We start from the raw sequence: 21,459 nt of genomic DNA on the forward strand, positions 1-21,459 counted from the left end.
GTTTATGAAACGTTTCTTATTTTGGTGTGTTAAATTGACAAAAATGAATGTAAAAATATAACATAAGCTATAATCAAATTATAATATAAGCTTATATTTTACTTCAAAGCTGTAAAATAACACTACGGACTATTTGAGTTTGTTCAAAAGTGAATTGAATTTTGACATTACTTCTTTACGTAAATGTTTTCCGCGCACCAAAAAACTTTCGTCACAAGTCACATATACGTAAGTCACTATTGAACACTTAAGTATGGCGTTTGTAAAATATAGTAAAACAATATTATGTATCATACATCTACGTAAATTAAAAACTCCAAGTAACATTCATATTTCATAACTAGGTACCAAAACAAATATGGAGTCCATCTACCCTCCATAATCCATATTATGTAAATAAACAATTTGTCAATTGACCAATTAACGCATCGGAAAAAATTTGTTCATATTTAAGCCATTCAAAATTAAATCAGAAGGGCGCTGATTGGTCCGCTGCAATGTCTGTCTAAAGGTCTAACGTTGTGCTTCGTTCGAGTTCCATCTAAGGTTGAGTTACGGTTGGAATGTTAGCACGATACTGAAATTTGTTCAGACGCAGCGGAACCAAACCGTAACTGAACCACAACCAAAGCAAATGTGAACCTGAATTGAAACGTTTAAAAATAACGCGATTGCCCTGCTGGAGTTAAGGTTGAAAATGCTTTGTTCAGTTTTGGTAATTCGCGTCGATGCGCTTTGATTCTGCGCCAATATAAATTGTCCCTAATCATAATGTACGTGGGAGAGCCATGCTTCGGCACGAATGGGCCGGCTCGACCGGAGAAATACCACGTCCTCACAGAAAACCGGCGTGAAACAGCGCTTGCGCTGTGTTTCGCCGAGTGAGTGAGTTTACCGAAGGCCCAATACCCTATCCTATTCCCTTCCATACCCTCCCCTATTCCCTTTCCTTCCCTACCCTCTCATATTACCCTATTCCCTATTAAAAGGCCGGCAACGCACCTGCAGCTCTTCTGATGCTGCGAGTGTCCATGGGCGACGGAAGTTGCTTTCCATCAGGTGACCCGTTTGCTCGTTTGCCCCCTTATATCATAAAAATAAAAAAAATAAATAAAAAATAATCATAATCATAATATCTTTATTTGCTCGAAATGTGGTTAGTAAAAAGATGACAAAAGTAAGTACAGTTTCAGCACAATTCGCTAATAAATTGTTAGCATGCAAATATTAATTTCTCATAATTTTTAAATAATAAAACAGTATTAAATATAAACAATATTATGACAAAAATAACAGTAGTAACAATAATAAAATAATTAAGTAAAATGACATAAAAAGGAAATCTAATTTAAATGTGACAAATATTGTTCTGAAAACCGAATCAGAATCGGTTCAGCCAAACGAGCGATAATTGCGGACAAACAAACATCATAGTATACATACACACATACACGGACATATACATTTTTTAATAATTTTATAAAAAGATAAACATACTGTATAGCGAACATGGTGGTATTTTGGACAAACAAGCACTAAACTGGCACGTTATTTTAGAGAACTATCTCCATGTCGTTGTGCTCAATCTCCATATGCATAATTATGTTGGAAGAATTTTGGCCAATCTCCAATAATTAAATGAAATATAATGAGTGCTATAGTTATTATTTTCAATTACTATTTCTATACATATAAAGAAATACTACTTTTTTTTAAATCAGCAATAGTTTAATAAACTTCTAATAATATCCATAAGTAATTAAAAAAAAAACGTCTCCTGTAAAATTTGCTCACTGGTCGATTGGCCATTCAAGCACTAGGGCGGCGATACGACATCCTAGTCAGTCCTCACTCGACCGCGGTCGGGTAGCGACTGTAGTTCGGCCACGTATAGAGCCGTACCGCCATCGCTGGTCCATCATCTTTTGATGTGCAGCCGTAAAACCGACACCGCCGCGCCGCCATTCCACGGCCATCGCTGGCGCCATCGGCCGTCCTACGCCACTATGTCCTCCCCAAGCAGCCACGCCACTACGCTGGCCCATCAGTAGAGCCGCTATAAGATGCCGAAAACCACTGACCTCCATTATACAAGTACGCTGTATAATAGAGGTCTGCCCCCGTAGACAAGTGGCAAAACGCTAACGCTAACGCTACAAAATGTATGAATTTGACATTAGTATTCGCTAGCGAAGCGATGACTTATGTCAAATCGCATACATTTTGTAGCGCTAGCGTTAGCGTTAGCGTTAGCGCTTTGCCACTTGTCCACAGGCCCAGTGCCGAAAACGCTATTTGTGACATTTATAAAAAAAAAAAAACAAATGTCAAACATTTTGACACATAGACACTTGACAGGCATGATTTTGTGAGGTTATATTTACATTTTTGCGTGTTACATTTTCTGTGAATAAAAAAATATTAATAAAATTAAACAATTCCATAATATTTACTATAACATAAAAACTAGGCCATACATTCAGCTTACCCAAAATGACGAAGAAAAGATTCATTGGTAAGACACTTTTTAAATGGGTCTTTAAATATATTTTAAACATGGACACTGTAAATTTCAGTACTTTATTGCAGTGAAAAAGTTTATTTTAAGACCTGGAATAATAACTAAAGTTAAATATGAAAAAATTACAATAAGTACTTACAATAAAATTGTCTATGTTTATTTTTGCAACAGAAGAAAGAAACAAGAAATGGAAGCCCAGTGCTTCATCTGAGGACTCCAACGCTCCAGACTTTATACCTTTGAAGAAGTCTTTTAATGGAAGAGGTATGATGAATAATTGTCAATCTGTAATGTAATATTTTTCTTCAAAAGAACTCACAATTAATAATAATTATGGTATTTAAATAATAAGACGTATACTTATTGCACATTATATAGAACCTTATTTTTACCATACCGTATCATTTTTCATCCTATATATATATAACAAAAGATCCAATTTCATACACTGGTAAGAATGAAGAAAAATACTTATTTAAATATGTTTATTTTTTATCAAACACAGAAGAAAGAAATAAGAAATGGAAGCTCAATGCTTCATCTGATGACTCAAAGGCTGCAGACTTTATACCTTTAAAGAAAACTTATAATGAAAGAGGTATGAATTATTCTAATGTTATATTCCTTCTATTTAAGTAATAAATTTAATTGTTATAAAAGAACTTATTCAACTTAACCATATTTAATTGAAGATTTTATTGCAGTAAATACATCTCAAGAAGAAAAGAAGGACAAAGAGGCAAAGAACCAACAAAGAATAAACAGAAACGCTAGACTCATAGTTCGTAATGTTTCTTTTAAAGCCAACGAGGAGCTGTTGACAAAACACTTCGAACCTTATGGTCAACTGTTAGAAGTTAAATTACTGAAGAAACCTGATGGAAAGTTAGTCGGGTGTGCATTTGTTCATTACAAAAATGTACCTATGGCAAATGAGGCAATTGTGAATACAAATATGAAACCTTTTCTTGGTAAGAATAATTATTTAAAGTATTTAGAAATTATTTACTTGTTTTATGCTCTGTATCTATACTAATGTGGGAATAATACGTGGCGGGCAAAGGAAGATCTTCCGACTGAGCGAGGTGTTATGCTCGGTCAGGCTAGAGCCCACGTGATACATCTCAGCTGTCGTATATATACCGACGCGCTCAGAAAACTTCGATAGCGCGATGCAGGAATGTTAGGCGAATTGTGGGTACCGCCATACTAATATTATAAAGCGGAAGAGTTTGTTTGTTTCAATGTGCTAATCTCAGAAACTACTGGTCCAATTAAAAACTCTTTCAGTGTTAGATAGCTTATTTATCGAGGAAGGTTTAAATAGGCTATAACATATTATCACGCTAAGACTAATACAAATTTATATGTATATAATAATAATACAGTATAATAATAAAATAATTTTAAAATAAAATAATATACGTGGGAGAGCCATGCTTCGGCACGAATGGGCCGGCTCGACCGGATAAATACCACGTTCTCACAGAAAACCGGCGTGAAACAGCGCTTGCGCTGTGTTTCGCCGAGTGAGTGAGTTTACCGGAGGCCCAATCCCCTAACCCCTACCCTATTCCCTTCCCTACCCTCAACTATTCCCTTCCCTTCCCTTCCCTACCCTCCCCTATTACCCTATTCCCTTTTAAAAGGCCGGCAACGCACTTGCAGCTCTTCTGATGCTGCGAGTGTCCATGGGCGACGGAAGTTGCTTTCCATCAGGTGACCCGTTTGCTCGTTTGCCCCCTTATTTCATAAAAAAAAAAATCCACATTTTCCTCTGTTTCATGTGGAAAAAACCGGAAAAATTATTTGAAAGGACTTATCTCATGAACTACTACAGCAATTTTTATGTTATTTGGCACAGATAAAAAGTAGACTATGTGAAGTATCATAGGCTATTTTTTGTGGGCTAACTTGTCTGTGAAATTCCTAATTTACGCAGGTAAAGCCACATGGAACGTCTATTATAATAATAATATTATGGATATACGGAGGCAAGAAAAGGAAAATATTGATTTCTAAACATGATAATAATTTATATGTATATTATAATTACTAGACGTTCCGCGCGGCTTCGCCCGCGTATATTAGATATTTCACAGACAATTAGACCACAAAAAATAAGCTATTCCTTCAAGTGGTCTACTTTTTATCTGTGCCAAATAACAGAAAAATTGTTCCCATAATTCATGTGATAAGCCCTTTCAAATAATTTCCCCTGTTTTTTCCACATTTTCCTTCTATATCTTCGCTCTTATTAGCCTTAGCGTGATAAAATATAGCCTATAGCCTTCCTCGATAAATGAGCTATCTAACACTGAAAGAATTTTTCAAATCGGACCAGTAGTTCCTGAGATTAGAGCATTCAAACAAACAAACAAACAAACTCTTCCTTTTCTAATATTAGTTTTTTTCTAATATTAACTTTCTAATATTAGTATATATATTATTACTAGCTGACCCGGCAATCATTGTTCTTCATCAATATATAAAGTAGGTAATAATCTATTCTCTGACCTGGCGAATGTACATACAAAATTTCATTAAAATCACTTGAGCCGTTTTGGAGGAGTTAGCGCTCAAACACTGTGACCTGAGAATTTTATACAATTAGATTGTTTCTTTAGGTAGACCCATATCAGTAGATTGGGCAGTACCCAAAAACAAGTACATGCAACATGTTGTCACCAAACAGATTGAAATGGAAGAACAAATAAAGAAGGAAGACTCAGACAGTGATGACGAAGACACAAAACCCTTAAATATAAGCAATGACGATGTAAAAGCAGAAGTTAAAAGTGAGTAATATTTATTTAATATGGAGACTATAACTATAACGATGCTTTTAATATGTAGTGGGGCATAAAATTAGGCCATATTGTCATAAGTAGGCTTAGATTGAGGCACACATACCACAACCGCACAACACCGTCCACAAAATGTGGTCATCTGTAATCTGTATCAAAGAAAAATTTTACCCTAGCGAGATCTGTATCATACACGCGGTTGATAACAATTGCAAAATGTCGTATATGTGAATAGCCTGTTCATTTTAATACAAAGTATACGCCCGAACATGTGGTGTGGTTGTGGTCGTGGTGTTGTTGTGTTACGTGTGAAACAGCCCTAAGGTAACCAGATGGCATTTTAAGGACCACAAATTCAACAGTGGTGTTGTGAGTGTGAACGCTTTCCTGGTTAATCCTTCCATAAAAGAAAGAACAAATATAATATTATAATATTCTATTTAACTTCAAACTAAAATAGAATAGAATGATTTATTGCATAAATGTTTTATTTTTATTTTTTTATTAGTACCTAATATTGTAAGACCAAAAAGGTCTTACAATATTAGGTACTTAAATGGATCCAACATTCTGCCTAATAAGTGGCGTGCAAAATAATTTTAAATTGTATCATGTATGGCATTAACATTAGTATTATAAAAAGTACTAAAATTAAATAATAACTCATTACATTCAACATAACATTAATTAAATCCATAAAATTATTCATTAAGAATTATTAATTAAATATAAAAGTCATAGGCATTACACGAAAATAAATTAAAAACAAACTACTATTACTAACTACTACAGTAAAGAGTAGAATTATACTTGATCATTTTTTTTATGCAATTAGGTGAATCAGAATCCGATGCCAGTGATAAGGATGATGAGGATGAGGAAGAAGACGCGTCAGATGATGACAACGAAGATGAAGATGAAAGTGAAGATGATGATGTGGATGACGAGGTTGATGATGACAAAAGTGTTACCAGTACACAGCCAGACTTTCAAAGGTATCTAATAGATTAAGGCCTTGCTTCACCACTTCCTAATAAGTGCCGGATAGGCTATTAACAACTTATCTGACGGATAGAGTATGGATTATCTGTTCGATAAGTGTCGGATAGGTTATCCACAACTTATCTGACAGATACTCCATTGATAAGTTGTGGATAACCTTTACGACACTTATCAGGAAGTGGTCAAACAGGCCCTAAGTCGCGAAATTAAGTTTTTACCAATTATTACCAAAATTCCGAATTGCCAAATCAAAGATTCCTAATCTCTGCTCTATAAAGTAGTTATAACCAGTTGAAAATTGATATACTTAAAGCTTTCAGCTAGACTAAGCAGTGTGCTATTTATGTAGGATATCTCATTTTGGTGCCCTTAGGGCCGATTTTTCAATCGTCAGATAACTTTTACCTAAAGAATAAATATGACACTTTGACATATTTTCCATATAAAATCTGTCAAAACGCCATTCCATTGGTAAAATTTATCTGACGATTGAAAAATCAGCCCTAAAGTATAGTTTTCACAGAGCCAGTACTGGCTGCCAATAAGACTGGCAGCCAGTATTGGCTTGGTATATGCCGCGTGTGAACAGTTTGGCCTGGCTTGAAAAACTGTTCACACGCGGCATATACCAAGCCAATACTGGCTGCCAGTCTTATTGGCAGCCAGTACTGGCTCTGTGAAAACTATACTTTACTTACTCAATACTCATATTCCTACACAGTACACACTATAATAAATGTTACACAAGTTTTCCACTATACAGGGTGCAATTAAACCTTCCGGCCAAATTTCGATATATTGATCCTTGTCTATAATATAAAAATGAGTCGCTGAATGTGTTGCTAAGCGCAAAACTCGAGAACGGTTGGACCGATTTCGCTAATTCTTTTTTTAAAATATTCCTTGAAGTACGAGGATGGTTCTTACGGAGAGAAAAAATTCTAAAAAAAAAAATTAAATTTCCTGAAAAAGTCTATAAACAACACTTTTCTATACTCCCATACAAAAGATTTGTGATTTAATACTCAAAAGTCAATTTGAACTTTAATACCACTAAACCTAAAATACACAAAGAACAATGGCCAAATCGTACCAGGTGGGCGGTGGCGTCCCGATATGCCATTAGTAGCAAAAATTCCCTAATATTTTAAGGCATCGAAAATCATTAGAAATGTGTTCCACGCCACAAAAAAAAGATCAATATATTTTAGTTTCGTTATGTTCTGACAGCCGGCGATCATTCGCAATCGTTCTATTTTTTGGGTAATTCTCTAGGAAAAATTGAAATAATTAGAAACGAGATCGCCGAATATACACTTGTAGGCCACACCGCAGTCGGGAAAAAGGTAGTTCTTAAGTCTAACCTCAAAATAATTGTAAACGTTATTAATTATTATAAAAAATCGTGGCTATTTAGACATAATTCTCAAACGGAATTATGTTTAGAGCATAAGAACAACCAAATCTAACTATAGCTTATTTTGGGACATCAAAAATAAAAGTCGAGTCCAGCTCCTATACAAATTTGGCCATGATTATTTCTATCTTATATATAAAAATGGATTTTCAAATGTGTTAGTCGCGCTAAAACTCGAAAACGGCTGAACGGATTGGGCTGATTTTAGTCTTAAAATATTCGTAGAAGCTCAGGGAAGGTTTTAAAGTGACACGAAGTTCACCGGGGCAGCTAGTTAAAAATAAAAATACACGTATTTTTTCTTTTATAAATCACTCAGTACTAAAATGTTGAGAAATAGCTTCCGAAAGATTTTTGGGCAGTGTGTCTCTCAAAGCTCTTAAAAAATACCACAATTAATGGATGGACACTACGCGTCGCCGGCGCGTTGGCTCTCTCCCCCCCCCCCCCCCTATTCTTAAATCATTAATCAAAATATAAATGGTCTGCGAAAATAGAAAGTATACTTTTGCCAAAACATATATTCTTACATTTGTAGGAAGAAGTTGAATGATGCAGAGGACGGCTGCACGGTGTTCATAGTGAACATACCGTTCAGTGTTGACAACGACCAGCTGAAGGCGTTCGCTGAGACCACGGGCCCGGTCAAGTACGCCCTCGTATGCGTCGACAAACTCACTGAACATTCAAAAGGCACAGGATTCGTTAAGTTTGTGGTATGTATTTTATGGTAACTCCTCCATTTTTTCCATTTCCATACATAACTTCTCAAGGCTAATATGTTTGATTTGTTATCATGTTTTTCTAAAGTCGTAAAATTTCCAATTCATATTAAGTATATTCTTAGCACTAAGGCCTCAGCCTCAAATTTTGCGGGCAGCGGGACGGTAGTGGTGGCGGCGGCCGGCTAAAGGAGGGGAAGTAGGGTAACTCCGGCCCAATCCGCGATATAATTACCTACTGTCTTAGGGTTGTCAATTGGCGGCGGCGCGGCGGGGTGGTGTGGGAGCGGCCGTCCGCGCTTCGATCGCGCAACCGCATGAACAGCGGCAACGTCGCGGTCTCCCGACTTTTAATAAAAAGTAACTCTTTATTGTGCATATTTTGTGCATATTTCGGCCATTTTTCGTGCATATTTGCATGCATATTTCGGCACTTTGATCGTGCATATAATCCGATGTCTTAATAAAATTATGAAAATACCTTTTTCTTTTAGTTTTTAATGTTGTTTTACAGAAAACAACATTAAAAACTAACGCCTGTCTCTTATACTGTAAACAAATCTGTTGTTATGATTCGAACTTTGCTTTATGTGTATTGTGATTTACAATTAGCCAATTACTTATTTTTAATTACGATTTAAAATAAGTAATTGACTGTAAGTAGTTAGTTAATATACCTACAATACAGAGAAATCGGCTTTACTAAACGTAAACAAAGCAATAGCGGCAAATTAGTTGACTGATCAAAAGTACCTAAAACATTCTCTTATTTATGCTATGTTCTAGTGGGAAAGTAGACCTACCTTAGGTATCCTTTGTGTGATAGAAAACTAATACAATAAAAAAGAAGTAAGTAGGTATCTGATCATCAAGTAAAAATTATATTATGCTAGAATATGTGAGTAGTACTTACCTTTCCTGTTCAACGGGTAATTTAAACAAATACAATTCTAGAATTGTTGTATTACTATTAAAACACCCAAACTATTACTCCTGCGATTATGATCGGACATTTTTGATTCGTTTAGCCTTGGCGCGGCGCGGCGCGAGCGTGCAGCGTAAAGTGTTAGCCCCGACTGGTACTGCCGAAATACTGTCCGAGATTTTGTTGTGTGCCGTGTGGCGACGCATTGATACTATGGCGCACACATACAAGCCGCGCGCGGTGCCTTTGTATGAAGATAACTTACTTCCCCTCCTTTTACTATGGCGGCGGCGTATTCAGGCGGTCTAGTACGCTGCGCGCCATTCGCCGCGCCCGCGCCGCTGCCTAAGAGGCCAGTTCCATATAAATCTATACATTAAAACGCGCCACTGCCGCGCTGCCGCCGCCACCACCCCGCTACCCACTGATTTCGAGGCTGAGGCCGAAAGGTCGCAGAAATAACACGACGCATCACGTATATTATTATTTTGCTCCGTTTAGTGCGTCGTCGGATCGGATTAATTTAACGATGTAGGAGCAATGTACCATCGAGGAAATTGATTTCTAGGCAGTTGACGGACCTACGTCATGTGGTCGGCTTATGTCGATTCAATGTTAGCGTGATCAGTCGGATGGGTCCAATTAACTTAGGTCCGCCATCTGCCAAGGAATCAACTTGTTTGATAGTACGATTCCACTACCACGATATGCCCGACATGTCGTGGTAGGTGGTAGTGTCACTCCCGCTTAGTGCGTTCTCAACTTCACACACATAATGTTGTCTGCGACTCCTTGCGTCAAATTCGCTCCTATGAGCCTAATGCCTCTCTCTAGTCAAGTCCCTTAAACCAGCTATCTCCTAGAACAAAGACGACGCCGATAAGTTCCTGGCTCTGCCGGCGAGCGAGCTGCGTCTGGAAGGCCAGGTGGTGCAGGTCAAGCCAGCCCTCAAACGGGAGAACCTGCAGAAAGACAGCAAGAAGCAGCCCAAAGACAACAGGAACCTGTATCTTGTTAAAGAAGGAGGTGAGTGTTGCTCGATATTGGAAGCAAGGGTGTCGCCAAGGGGGGGCAGGGAGGGGCAGCTGCCCCCCACCTAGAGATTCTAAAAAAGTTGCCAAATATATATATTATGTTATTATAACTTATTTACAAGTTTTTTATTGTATAGATATAGATAGTCAAGAGCTCGAGCTTTACACATTGGACTCTGTACTGTCACAGAATATATACCTATGTATATAGTACTAAGATACTGTTGTTATTACAATCGCTGTAGATGTAAGGCTCGTAGTGCAAGTGAAAAGCTTCATGTGCTGTCGACTTTACTTACAATTCATACCTACTTTTCTCATTCATAGAGAATGAGAAAAGTATGAATTGTAGTAGGTAAAGTCAACTTGCCCCCCCCCTGCGCCATTGGCTGGCGACGCCCTTGATTGGAAGATAAGTCTGAGATTTAATGAGCAGTTGGACCACTTGGGCCCGATAAGATTGCTTTTTAAAGACCCCAGAACAGATGAGTTTCGAGGTGTGAGAAATTGAGCTACAAGTACTAGGCTAATTTTTTATGAAAAACTGCAGATAATAATTATTTTGAAAGCTTTATAGCTTTCAATATAATTCTTTTCTAGTCGATAGCTTTATAGCTAAGTATCATGACGTTATGACTTTCTTCTTCTTGTTACTGCTAAAAAAAAAATTACCCAGTAGATAACTAAAACAAATTCTGTCTTTGTCAAGTGAGACACTTTTCCAACATATAAATATAAAGAGACAAAAACCTAGATAGCGGATAACTCCACTATAAATAGTAACGAGGTCAGGAACTAGAATAGATGTGCTTAACATAACTAAACTAATTAAATGTATTGTTTACAGTGGTGGTAGCGGGTACGAAGGCGGCCGTCGGTGTGTCGGCCTCGGACATGTCCAAACGCCTGGCCCTCGAGCGTAGCAAAACGCAGATGTTGAAGAATCTCAACAGGTAACTTGAATGCAAAGATATGCTTTGATTGTTATAAATATCCCAACTGTTGTAGCTCAAATCTTTAAGTTACTTAAAACTGAAATGATTGTCTTCGTATGTCCTTAGTCCTTACCCAGGCCTTAAAGTATCTCCATATTGAAGTCTGAAGAGGCAACAGACAAACATACAGGGTCTAACCTTCCGGCCAAATTTCGATATATTGATCCTTGTTAAAAAAATACACGTATTTTTTCTTTTATAATCACTCAGTACTAAAATGTTGACGTTAAGAAATAGCTTCCGAAAGTTTTCCTAAAAATCACCACAATTAATGGACACTACGCTTCGCCGGCGCGTGCTGCGGCCGGGCCTCTCGCGCCACCCCCGCTCTACCCTCCGCCGTGAAGTGACCGTTCTGCAATGATTTTAAGTGGGATAAAATATGTTATTGAAAAAAAATTAACACCCTAGTCTGCCAAAAAAGTGAAGAAATTAAAAAGTGGCAACATCGTAGTGTCATCCCTTTCAAATCAATCTAAGAAAAAAGGGATGACACTACGATGTTGCCACTTTTTAATTTCTTCACTTTTTTGACAGACTATTTTTTTTGGTTAAATGGACTCTTCTAACGTACCTAAGTCCTAGAAAAAAAAATTGGCCGGTAGGTTTAATTGCACCCTGTATTTTCACATTTATGACATTAGTAAGAATTTTCCAAGGTAAAAATTCTTATAATAATATAAAATAAAAAAAAAAACACTGGACAAAAATATATTTGTGAAGTATACAGAAGTTTGAAACAAATTCTGAGTCATATATAAATTCCAGATTCGTATCCCGCTACCGACTCGTGGTATCTAATTTGCCGGCGAACATGGACGACGGCGGTTTGCGGCGCGCGTGCGTCCGCGCCGCGCCCGCGCACGCCGAGCTCATTGAGGTGCGCGTCATGCGAGACCTGCGAGCGCCGCCCGCCGCCAACGGGAAGCATCCGTGAGTAGTTTATAGGGCGTATACAACATTAGGAGCCTTATCACGCTAGATTATAATCATATTATACTAGCGACCCGCCCCGGCGTCGCACGGGTATAAAATCGTTCACGTGGTCTACTTCTTATCTGTGCCAAATAACATAAAAATTGCTCCAGTAGTTCGCGAGATAAGCCCTTTCAAATAATTTCCCCCGTTTTTTCTACATTCTCCTATTAGTCGCGTAATAAAATATAACCTATAGCCTTCCTCAATAAATGGGCTATCTAACACTGAAAGAATGATCAAAATTCGTTGCGTAGTTTTAAAGATTAAAGGGAACAAAGGGACATGAGGGAAAAAAAGCGACTTTGTTTTATAATATGTATAGATGCATCTGGCGAGCACCGCGCATCCGTCGCAAATCCGCCTCGTGTTCCCTACGATCGATCAAACCGCTTAGATGAGCGACCACCGCTCCACCTGAAGACCACCAGTGTGTTAAGAATTAAGATTAGATTAATTTATCAAATAGATAGAAGCACTAAGATCGCTCAGGTAAATTGACAATAATCGCGTGGTCGAAGAACTAATGTTGTTCATTGAGTGGTCAACGACGTGCGTACTACTCACTACGAATTGCGTACGCGGTTCGCCCGCGCCTCAGTACGCTAAACATGCGCGGAGCATTTGCGGAGAGATCTCGTAGTTGTGCGCGGCAGCTATACAGGTATATTTAAAAATAAATAGCTGTAATTCAAGGAGCATAATCACCAGTACCAGACTTCATGCAACATAATATTGTGACCTTCAAATACAGCAAAAGAATTATATCCTTGTCATTTCAGGAAATGTTAATGAAGTTATTTATAGGGAAAGTACACAAAGTTTTGATTACGCAAATAAACACTCAAAGTAATATATACCCTGTATATTTAATTACTGTATGAATTAATTCATAAATATTTATATACTAAGTTAAAAATATACTTAGTAAGATGAAAAAATAAGAAAAAAATCCACAATAAACTTAATGGCGATCTTGGTGGCGATGAGTGAGACGGGACTAAGTAATCCATGGTGATGTCTTCCTCTCATAATGGGAAACACAATTTGACTTTTGACAAACATTTTACAGGATTAGTCAGTCCTGGGTTATTCATGAGGCCAGGGTTTGGATATTACAATGTATCGTTGGCATAAGGGTCCTTTCAGGGCCCTGGGGCCCAGGTTAAAAAAAACACTGAACAGACTGTTAATTGAGGCATTATTTCAGGTCTAAAGGCTACGGGTTCGTGCGGTTCACGCGGCACGAGGACGCGCTCGCCTGCCTGCGGAAACTCAACAACAACCCCGACATATTCGACAAGAACAACGTAAGTGTACAGTAAATGCTGTCGACTGTGGTTGACCTACTGGCCTATTGTTTATCGTTTCTTGTACTCGCGCACATTAGCAACGATAGAGGGGTCCTGGCAGTGACGGATTAACCCTTAATCAAATTAAGCAATTGCCTAGGGCATCACGTCTGAGGGGGCACCAGAGGAAGCCCAAAAAATCCGTCCTTAGGGCATCACTCTCTTACGTCACCAAAAACCACACCAAAAAAGTTTCTAGGAAAAAAAACTAAGTTTTTTAGGCGGTTTAGACTTTAGATCGATTTTAGTTGATGTACGGAGAGGGGGCCCCCCTAAGGGCATGGATTGCTTAGGGCATCAAGTAGTCTTAATCCATCACTGGGTCCTGGACAGTGGGTGCCGAAGAAATTTCGCCCAGGGCGCTAGTAATGCTAAAACCGGCACTGCTCGCGCACCATTATATGTGTGACGGTACGGGGTACCCACAATTAGCTCCACATTCCTACATCGCGCTATCAAAATTTTCTAAGTGTGTCGGTAATTATACGACAGCTGAAATCTTTTTTTATCTATGGACGCTTCACACCACGTCAGTCTGGCCCCGTGCTAAGTACCTAAAGGACTTGTGTTACAGGTACCAGACAACGGAAATATATTTAATACTTTTATACTATACATATATTTAAGATTTTATCTATTATGATATAATAATATATTATTTATTATTATGTCATACACATATTTAATACACATCCAGACCCGGGAACATTGAAAACTTTTTGTTCCGTCGGCGGGATTCGAACCCGCGACCCCCGGCTTGAGCTATCGACGCGCTCACCACTGAGCCACAGAGGTCGTCACAGTGCAATGTGAGAATAATGCGTGGTGCTACCGTTATTGCAGCTACCGTATTTCCCTCAGAACAGGGAAATAAGAAGAAGTGTTATGTAGCGCCGTTTATATGGAAACCTATGTCGCCGACTTCAATGACACTATATTGTCAGAATAGTGTCAACGGTACACGGTCTAGTCAGAGTAGACAGAATGATAGAGTATGCCGACTTAGAACTGATGTTGACATTTTTAAATTTGACGTATTATGACTAAAATCGTCGCTAGGGTTGTTAACTTGTTACCTACGAATTTAAAACTATGACATATTCGCTGGACGTGTTCCTCTGTGGTCGTATTGTTGTTTGTGTTTTGGCACATGCGATTAAAATTGTCAGAATCCAATTTTGAAATCTTTATTTTAAATATTTAAAAATAAATTATATCAGCCAGCGCGAGGCACATTCCGCTTATAATCCTAGTGAAACCCGACGAATTTGACAGATATTGAAACCTGTCCGTCTCTTTGCAGTCGAACTACTGGTCCTTACGTCTATTGTGGTCTAGTGATGTCCGGTCTATCTACGGTGTCGATTAATTATTATTACGACGATATCGATGTATTTTGGTAGGTATTTAAATACTATTAAAAGAATGAAAGTGATAAATAATTAATATTACAGAGTCTAACAAAAATAACTTAAAGGCCGAAAGGGGTTGAAATCATCCATGATTACGAAAAACTATCGGACCAACTCAATTCGGCAAAATAATCTGTTCTGGCAAAATCGTAACTAGGCAATAGATAAACATTCATAATATTATAGAACCAGATGTTAAGTTAGAAAAAGACAAATATGTCTGCGAAAACCGCATATAAATCGGATCAGTAGTTTTCGTGTGATGCTGGAACAAACATACAGACAGACAGACAGACACGAAAAACTAGCCACAGTTTTGGCTTCTATAATAGCGATGTAGTAACATCCCCCGCTTATTATTCTTTGAATATCTTTAAGAAGGAAAAAAGGGACCCTATTCCTAAGACTTCGATGTCTTATTGTCTGTCTCGGCTGTATATCTCAATAACCGCTACTCTTCTGAAATTTTCACAGATTGTGTATGTCTGTTACCGATAAAATAACAGATACTAAAACAAATTAAATTTAATATTTAATTTCCTACACAACAAACGTGATTTTTTTGCTATTTTTTGCTCGATATCAATAATGACAACAGGTACTAGGTAGGCACTTGAAAAGTACAAAATACTCCATTGTATTTATACTTTAACAATTAATAGTAAAATTAAAATAAACTAAATAATTAAGGATTCGTACAAAAACATTATTTGCCTAATTTTGCTCTATTATGATAAGGAACCTTTCGTGCGCGAGATCAACTCGCACTTGGCCAATTTTTTTCATACATTTCTCTTTGAATTTTGCGTCTTTGGGAAAACTGAAATAGGACTAAAAGCGATGAAGGTAATCATTCTTCAAAGATGCACTAATTATTGTAAGTTATTATATGAGTAAGCATTAAGCACCACTTCTTTCGACTATAAAATAAAACTTCCGCATATTCAGGGGCGGATCTACTATAAGGCTAATTGGGCTGCAGCCCAGGGCCCCGCGAATACAGAGGGCCCCCAACCGAACTGAAACCAATAGACGATATTGTCAATAATAAAAATTATCTAGAATTAAAAAAAATCCGATCAAAAGGTTGGCGCATTATTCAAATGCCGTAGACGAACATTTAGTGAATGAGTGCATTCAGTTAAAATCTTACTAACTGCAGTCTAAGACAGAGTCTTACACCTCTTGCAGTGAAATTTTTTGGCTAATTTTAAATTTATGAAAAGAAACATGTTGTATTTTCCCAAACTGCTGTACCATCTTAAAGATTTTTTAACGATGCCGATCTCTAGCTGTGAATCAGAGCCATAGAGAAATATAATACACGGGGAGCAGAGCGTTCTTTCTCCAGGATGTCGCATATAGAAAACAAATACAGGACAACAATGTCAACATTATAATATTATCAGTTCTTATATAAATTTCGATTTAACAAAGGACCTACAGTGCGATGACCAAATAAAAGAGTTTGCCGTTTGTTTGTTAGTTTGAACGCGCTAACGGAACTACTGGTCCGATTTGAAAAATTCTTTCAGTGTTATCGAGAAAGGGTATAGGCAATATTTTATCACGCTAAGACTAATAGGAGCGAAGAAATAGAGGAAAATGCGGAAAAAACGGGGAGAAATTATTTGACAGGGCTTATTTGAACGCGCTAATCTCAGGAACTACTGGTCCGATTTGAAAAATCCTTTCTGTGTTGGATAGACCATTTATCGAGGAAGGCTATAAGCTATATTTTATTACGCTAAGACTAATAGCAGCTAAGAAATAGAGGAAATTATGGAAAAACGGGGGAAATTATTTGAAAGGGCTTATCTCACGAACTACTGGAGCAGCAATTTTTTTGTTATTTGGCATAGTTAAGAAGTAGACCACGTGAAGGATCATAGGCTATTTTTTGTGGCGGATGATGGGCAAAAATGTATGGGCTCTGGTATTGGGCTCAACAGGAATGGATTGTATATTTTTAGGAAGGTATACCCATGTACATTAATGACCAATAGGGCGCTTGTCAAGATTCGTTGTACTTTTTGAGTAAATCCATGTTAAAAGTGACATCGGCGCTCATACATTTCATACTGTTAACACGTTACAATATAGCATGATTATTTTTAGGGTTCCGTAGTCAACAAGGAACCGGTCTGTCCGTCCGTCCATCCGTCTGTCCGTCTATCCGTCCGTCCGTCTGTCCGTCCATCCATCCGTCTGTCTGTCCGCGGTTTTTCTCAGAGACTATAGGACCTACAAAGCTGTAATTCGGCACGAATGCACATATTAATGATGCCGACAAAATAGTGTATAAGATCTTTAAAAATATTTTTTTAAGGTACCTCCCCCTACACATCAAACGGGGATGTTTTTTTTTAATAATGCTTTAACGTTGTTCGTGGCGGCCGAAAAGGAAGATCTTCCGACCGAGCGAGATAGCATGCTCGGTCAGGCCGAAGCCCACTGACGTCATTTCAGACGTTGTATATATCTTGCCGTTCTCCGAAACTTCGATAGCGCGATGCAGGAATGTTAGGCGAATTGTGGGTACCGCCACATCACTCCCCCCCGAAGACCTGTGGTATTCTTCGATGCGCTTGTGTTGTCAGGTGTGGGCCGAAGCTACGCGTGCAATGACCAGGAGAGGGACCCCGTGCTCTGCTTGCTGACCGGTCGTTGTAGCCTATGGCTGCCCCGTTCAAGCCAGACGCGGGTTCGACCGGCGCGGACCTCCAACGCGGCTTATGGTCGAGGCGACCCGGTTATGCTTGATGTCTGCTGACGTGGTGCGGAGGGGCGGGGAGTGTTGATGATGATTGATGTCCAGAAGGATGTATGTTCTTGTCGGTGGTCACCAATTTAACGTTGTTCGTGGCGGCCGAAAAGGAAGATCTTCCGACCGAGCGAGATAGCATGCTCGGTCAGGCCGAAGCCCACTGACGTCATTTCAGACGTTGTATATATCTTGCCGTTCTCCGAAACTTCGATAGCGCGATGCAGGAATGTTAGGCGAATTGTGGGTACCGCCACAATGCTCTTGTCCCTGATTTTAAGTTAAGGGATTTAAGTTCTTAATACAATGTATACACTTATACAGTCTTATGTCTGTACACACACTTATCTTATATTTATATTTTCTGTTCTGTCATCGTTACCTGCTCCGCCGTCCAAGGGTGAGCAGTATGAGGAAGGGGTTAAAATACTACTGTGAGCGTAAATCTAAGGTGTACTGCCTAAGACAAGACATTCGTAACCTTTCTAAGCGCGAATAAATCTTACCACATAGACGACAAAATCTACGTCGGTAACGCCGGCCTTGTACGTTGACTGTACATTATTTCAAAAAGTACAGTTGCTAGGGGCTGGGCGCCATATAACTTTTTTACCTACTCACTATGAGCTATCTAATGGTATTTAATATTTTATCTCTGTTGAGACTTATACCAAAATGCCCATGATCCTTTGTCTGTTAAAAATCTAATTTACGTGGGCGAAGCCGCACGGAACGTCTAGTATAACATAACCATTTATAACCCATATAAATAAATTAAATGTTTTGTTTTCCTATTTTCTTCCTGTACTTAACATAATATATTACACTAGACGTTCCGCGCGGCTTCGCCCGCGTAAATTAGATATTTCACAGACAAATTAGTCCACAAAAAATAGCCTATGATCCTTTACGTGGTCTACTTCTTATCTGTGCCAAATAACAGAAAAAATCCACCAGTAGTTCGTGAGATAAGCCCTTTCAAATAATTTCCCCCGTTTTTTCCACATTTCCCTCTATTTATTCGCTCCTATTAGTTGTAGCGTGATAAAATATAGCTTATAGCCTTTGTCAATAAATGGACTATTTAACACTGAAAGCATTTTTCAAATCGGATCAGTAGTTCCTGAGATTAGCGCGTTCAAATAAGCCCTTTCAAATAATTTCCTCCAGTTTTTTCAACATTTTCCTCTCTTTCTTCGCTTCTATTAGTCGTAGCGTAATAAAATATAGTCTGTAGCCTTTCTCAATAAATGGGCTATCTAACACTGAAAGAATTTTTCACATCGGGCTAGTAGTTCCTGAGATTAGCGCGTTCAAATAAGCCCTTTCAAATAATTTCCTCCCGTTTTTTGAACATTTTCCTCTATTTCTTCGCTCCTATTGGTCTTAGCGTGATAAAGTATAGCCTATAGCCTTTCTCGATAAATGGGCTATCTAACACTGAAATAATTTTTTAAATCGGACCAGTAGTTCCTGAGATTAGTGCGTTCAAACAAACAAATTAACAAACTCTTCCGCTTTATAATATTAAATAAAGTATCATAAAGTTAATATACCTAGCGGAATAGAGAAACAAAGGCCTGAGCAAGAGAGATGTCACTATAAGTAACACTGCGTGGTAAAAAGAGACGTGTGATACATGACAGCAGTACTCTTTTTTTGACGTCCAGTCGGCACGTGCCGCATGATGACAATTTAATCTCATAGAAATAATGTTCAATCATGCTTGTGTAAGTGTGTATGTACACATATTTTTACACACAGATGAAACCAATTTCGGTTACGTTTGACAGCTCGAGATTGTTGCTCTATTCCGCTAGGTATATTAACTTTATGATTAGTATCTAAGATATACCTACATCACTACAGAAAACAGTTTCTTGTCAAAATAGCAATTAGTTGAGTAACTAGGTAGGGCCCCTAAGCAGTATTAGCCCAGGGCCCCACAAATTCAAGATCCGCCCCTGCGCATATTTATAATAAATTTAGACCTTCCGCGCGGCTCAAAGACAAATGAGCCCACAAAAATAGACTATGACATTATGTGGTCTACTTTCTATTTATGCCAAACAACATAAAAATTGCTGGATGTTGCGTGAAATAAGTCCTTTCAAATAATTGTCCCCGTTTATTCCACATTTTCCTCTGTTTCTTGGCTATGAGCTATCTAACTCTGAAAGAATACTTCAAAATTTCAAATCGGACTAGTAGTTCCTGAGATTAGCGCGTTCAAACAAACAAACTCTTCAGCTTTATAATATTAATGATAACGCAACCGCATAAAAAATGACGATAAAAATATCGATACCAAAATCTGCATCACACCACATCACTAGTGCCTTAGTTTGATAGTTCACGGAACATTTTTCGTGAAGAATATTTTTCGTGAAGAATAATTGATTTTTAAATTAAAAAGTCGTATAAATTACAGTTGGCTGTGATAGGTGATCCCGCTATTTTTGAAATTCACAGTATCGCTGCAATTTTTGTAGGTAATTATAGCACAAGTCAGCATTTTGTTCACAATTTACGGCGTAGTGAAAACGTGTAAGCCGTGGAGTGATTGACATACGACTGACAATTTGTGCCCATATGGGCAGGATTTGGCGACATGTGACAAGCTCTATAACATATCTCTTACTTCTAAAATCTGTGGGATTTCCCCAATTAAGCAATAGAAGCGCGATAGTAATGTTTTCGTGCGTGAGTAAAAGCAGGTAAAAGACACAATTAGTTATGGGTCAATACAGTACGAGTTGCCACGTGCTCTTTTACTGGACTAAAGATATAAATTAATTGTTTACTCTCAGCGTAACCTTTTCAGTCATGAACCATTTTCTTCATACCATGTAAAAAAGTACTTCAACGACTTATAAAATTTTTTTTATTCCAGAGACCAATCGTATCGTTCTCGATAGAGGATCGTACCGCCCTAAATGCGAGAAAGAAGAGATTAGAGAAATCCATAGCCAACAACCCGCTAGCTCGGAAAGACGGCGGCGAACAGAACAACAAAAAGCGAAACCGGAAACGGAAGTCAAATCAGGTACCAGACGAGAGTTACGTCAAAAAGGGGCGGTTCGATAAAAACTCGAACAAACAAAACTCAAATGCACCCGTCGGAAAGTTTGTTCGGAAACCGGACGACGAAGCAGAATTCACAGGACTGACCGCAAAGGAGGGTAGCCAGCACAAAATGAGGAGCAACCATAAACTAAAGGCGCAGGCGGACATCCATAGACAAAACGTTAAAATGGAGAAGAAGAAGAGTTGGCGAACGATGCAGTTGAAGAAAGCGGCGAAGGAGAGAATAAAACAGCCTAAACAGACGGTCAACAAGAACCCCGCTGGCAAGAGAAATAAGAAGAGAAGATTCAATAACGATAAATATAAATTTTAGTCTAATAAATTGTATAGCTTAGTGTTTATGGTTTTGATCGAAGTTCCTTCCTAGGATTCTTATCAACACTATCCCCCGAAATTTAAGATTGTTTACGCAACCTATTAGGTGCCGTATTTTTGTCTGTCATACG

General features: G+C 38.3%; 1 protein-coding gene across 1 annotated transcript; it reads left to right on the forward strand.

Annotated features, from left to right (window-relative positions):
• Positions 1–2,378: 2,378 nt before the first annotated feature.
• On the forward strand, positions 2,379–21,347 carry LOC121726480 (RNA-binding protein 28). The gene is made up of 12 exons (XM_042113871.1): positions 2,379–2,515; positions 2,693–2,785; positions 3,027–3,119; positions 3,226–3,492; positions 5,149–5,319; positions 6,164–6,323; positions 8,286–8,463; positions 10,258–10,420; positions 11,276–11,381; positions 12,192–12,356; positions 13,609–13,708; positions 20,820–21,347. Exons 1-12 carry the CDS (start codon positions 2,494–2,496, stop codon positions 21,324–21,326), a joined length of 2,025 nt encoding a protein of 674 aa, XP_041969805.1. The 5' UTR covers positions 2,379–2,493; the 3' UTR covers positions 21,327–21,347.
• The last annotated feature ends 112 nt before the right edge of the window (positions 21,348–21,459 follow it).

The sequence above is a fragment of the Aricia agestis genome, chromosome 4 (assembly GCF_905147365.1).
Source record: "Aricia agestis chromosome 4, ilAriAges1.1, whole genome shotgun sequence".
Classification (NCBI taxonomy): domain Eukaryota; kingdom Metazoa; phylum Arthropoda; class Insecta; order Lepidoptera; family Lycaenidae; genus Aricia; species Aricia agestis.

Excerpts from the sequence above, each read along its gene's own strand:
- LOC121726480 (XM_042113871.1), top strand. The coding sequence starts at position 2,494 with ATGACGAAGAAAAGATTCATTG. Across the intron at positions 3,120-3,225 it reads GAAAACTTATAATGAAAGAG|TAAATACATCTCAAGAAGAA; the intron begins GTATGAATTATT and ends ATTTTATTGCAG. Across the intron at positions 13,709-20,819 it reads ACATATTCGACAAGAACAAC|AGACCAATCGTATCGTTCTC; the intron begins GTAAGTGTACAG and ends TTTTTATTCCAG.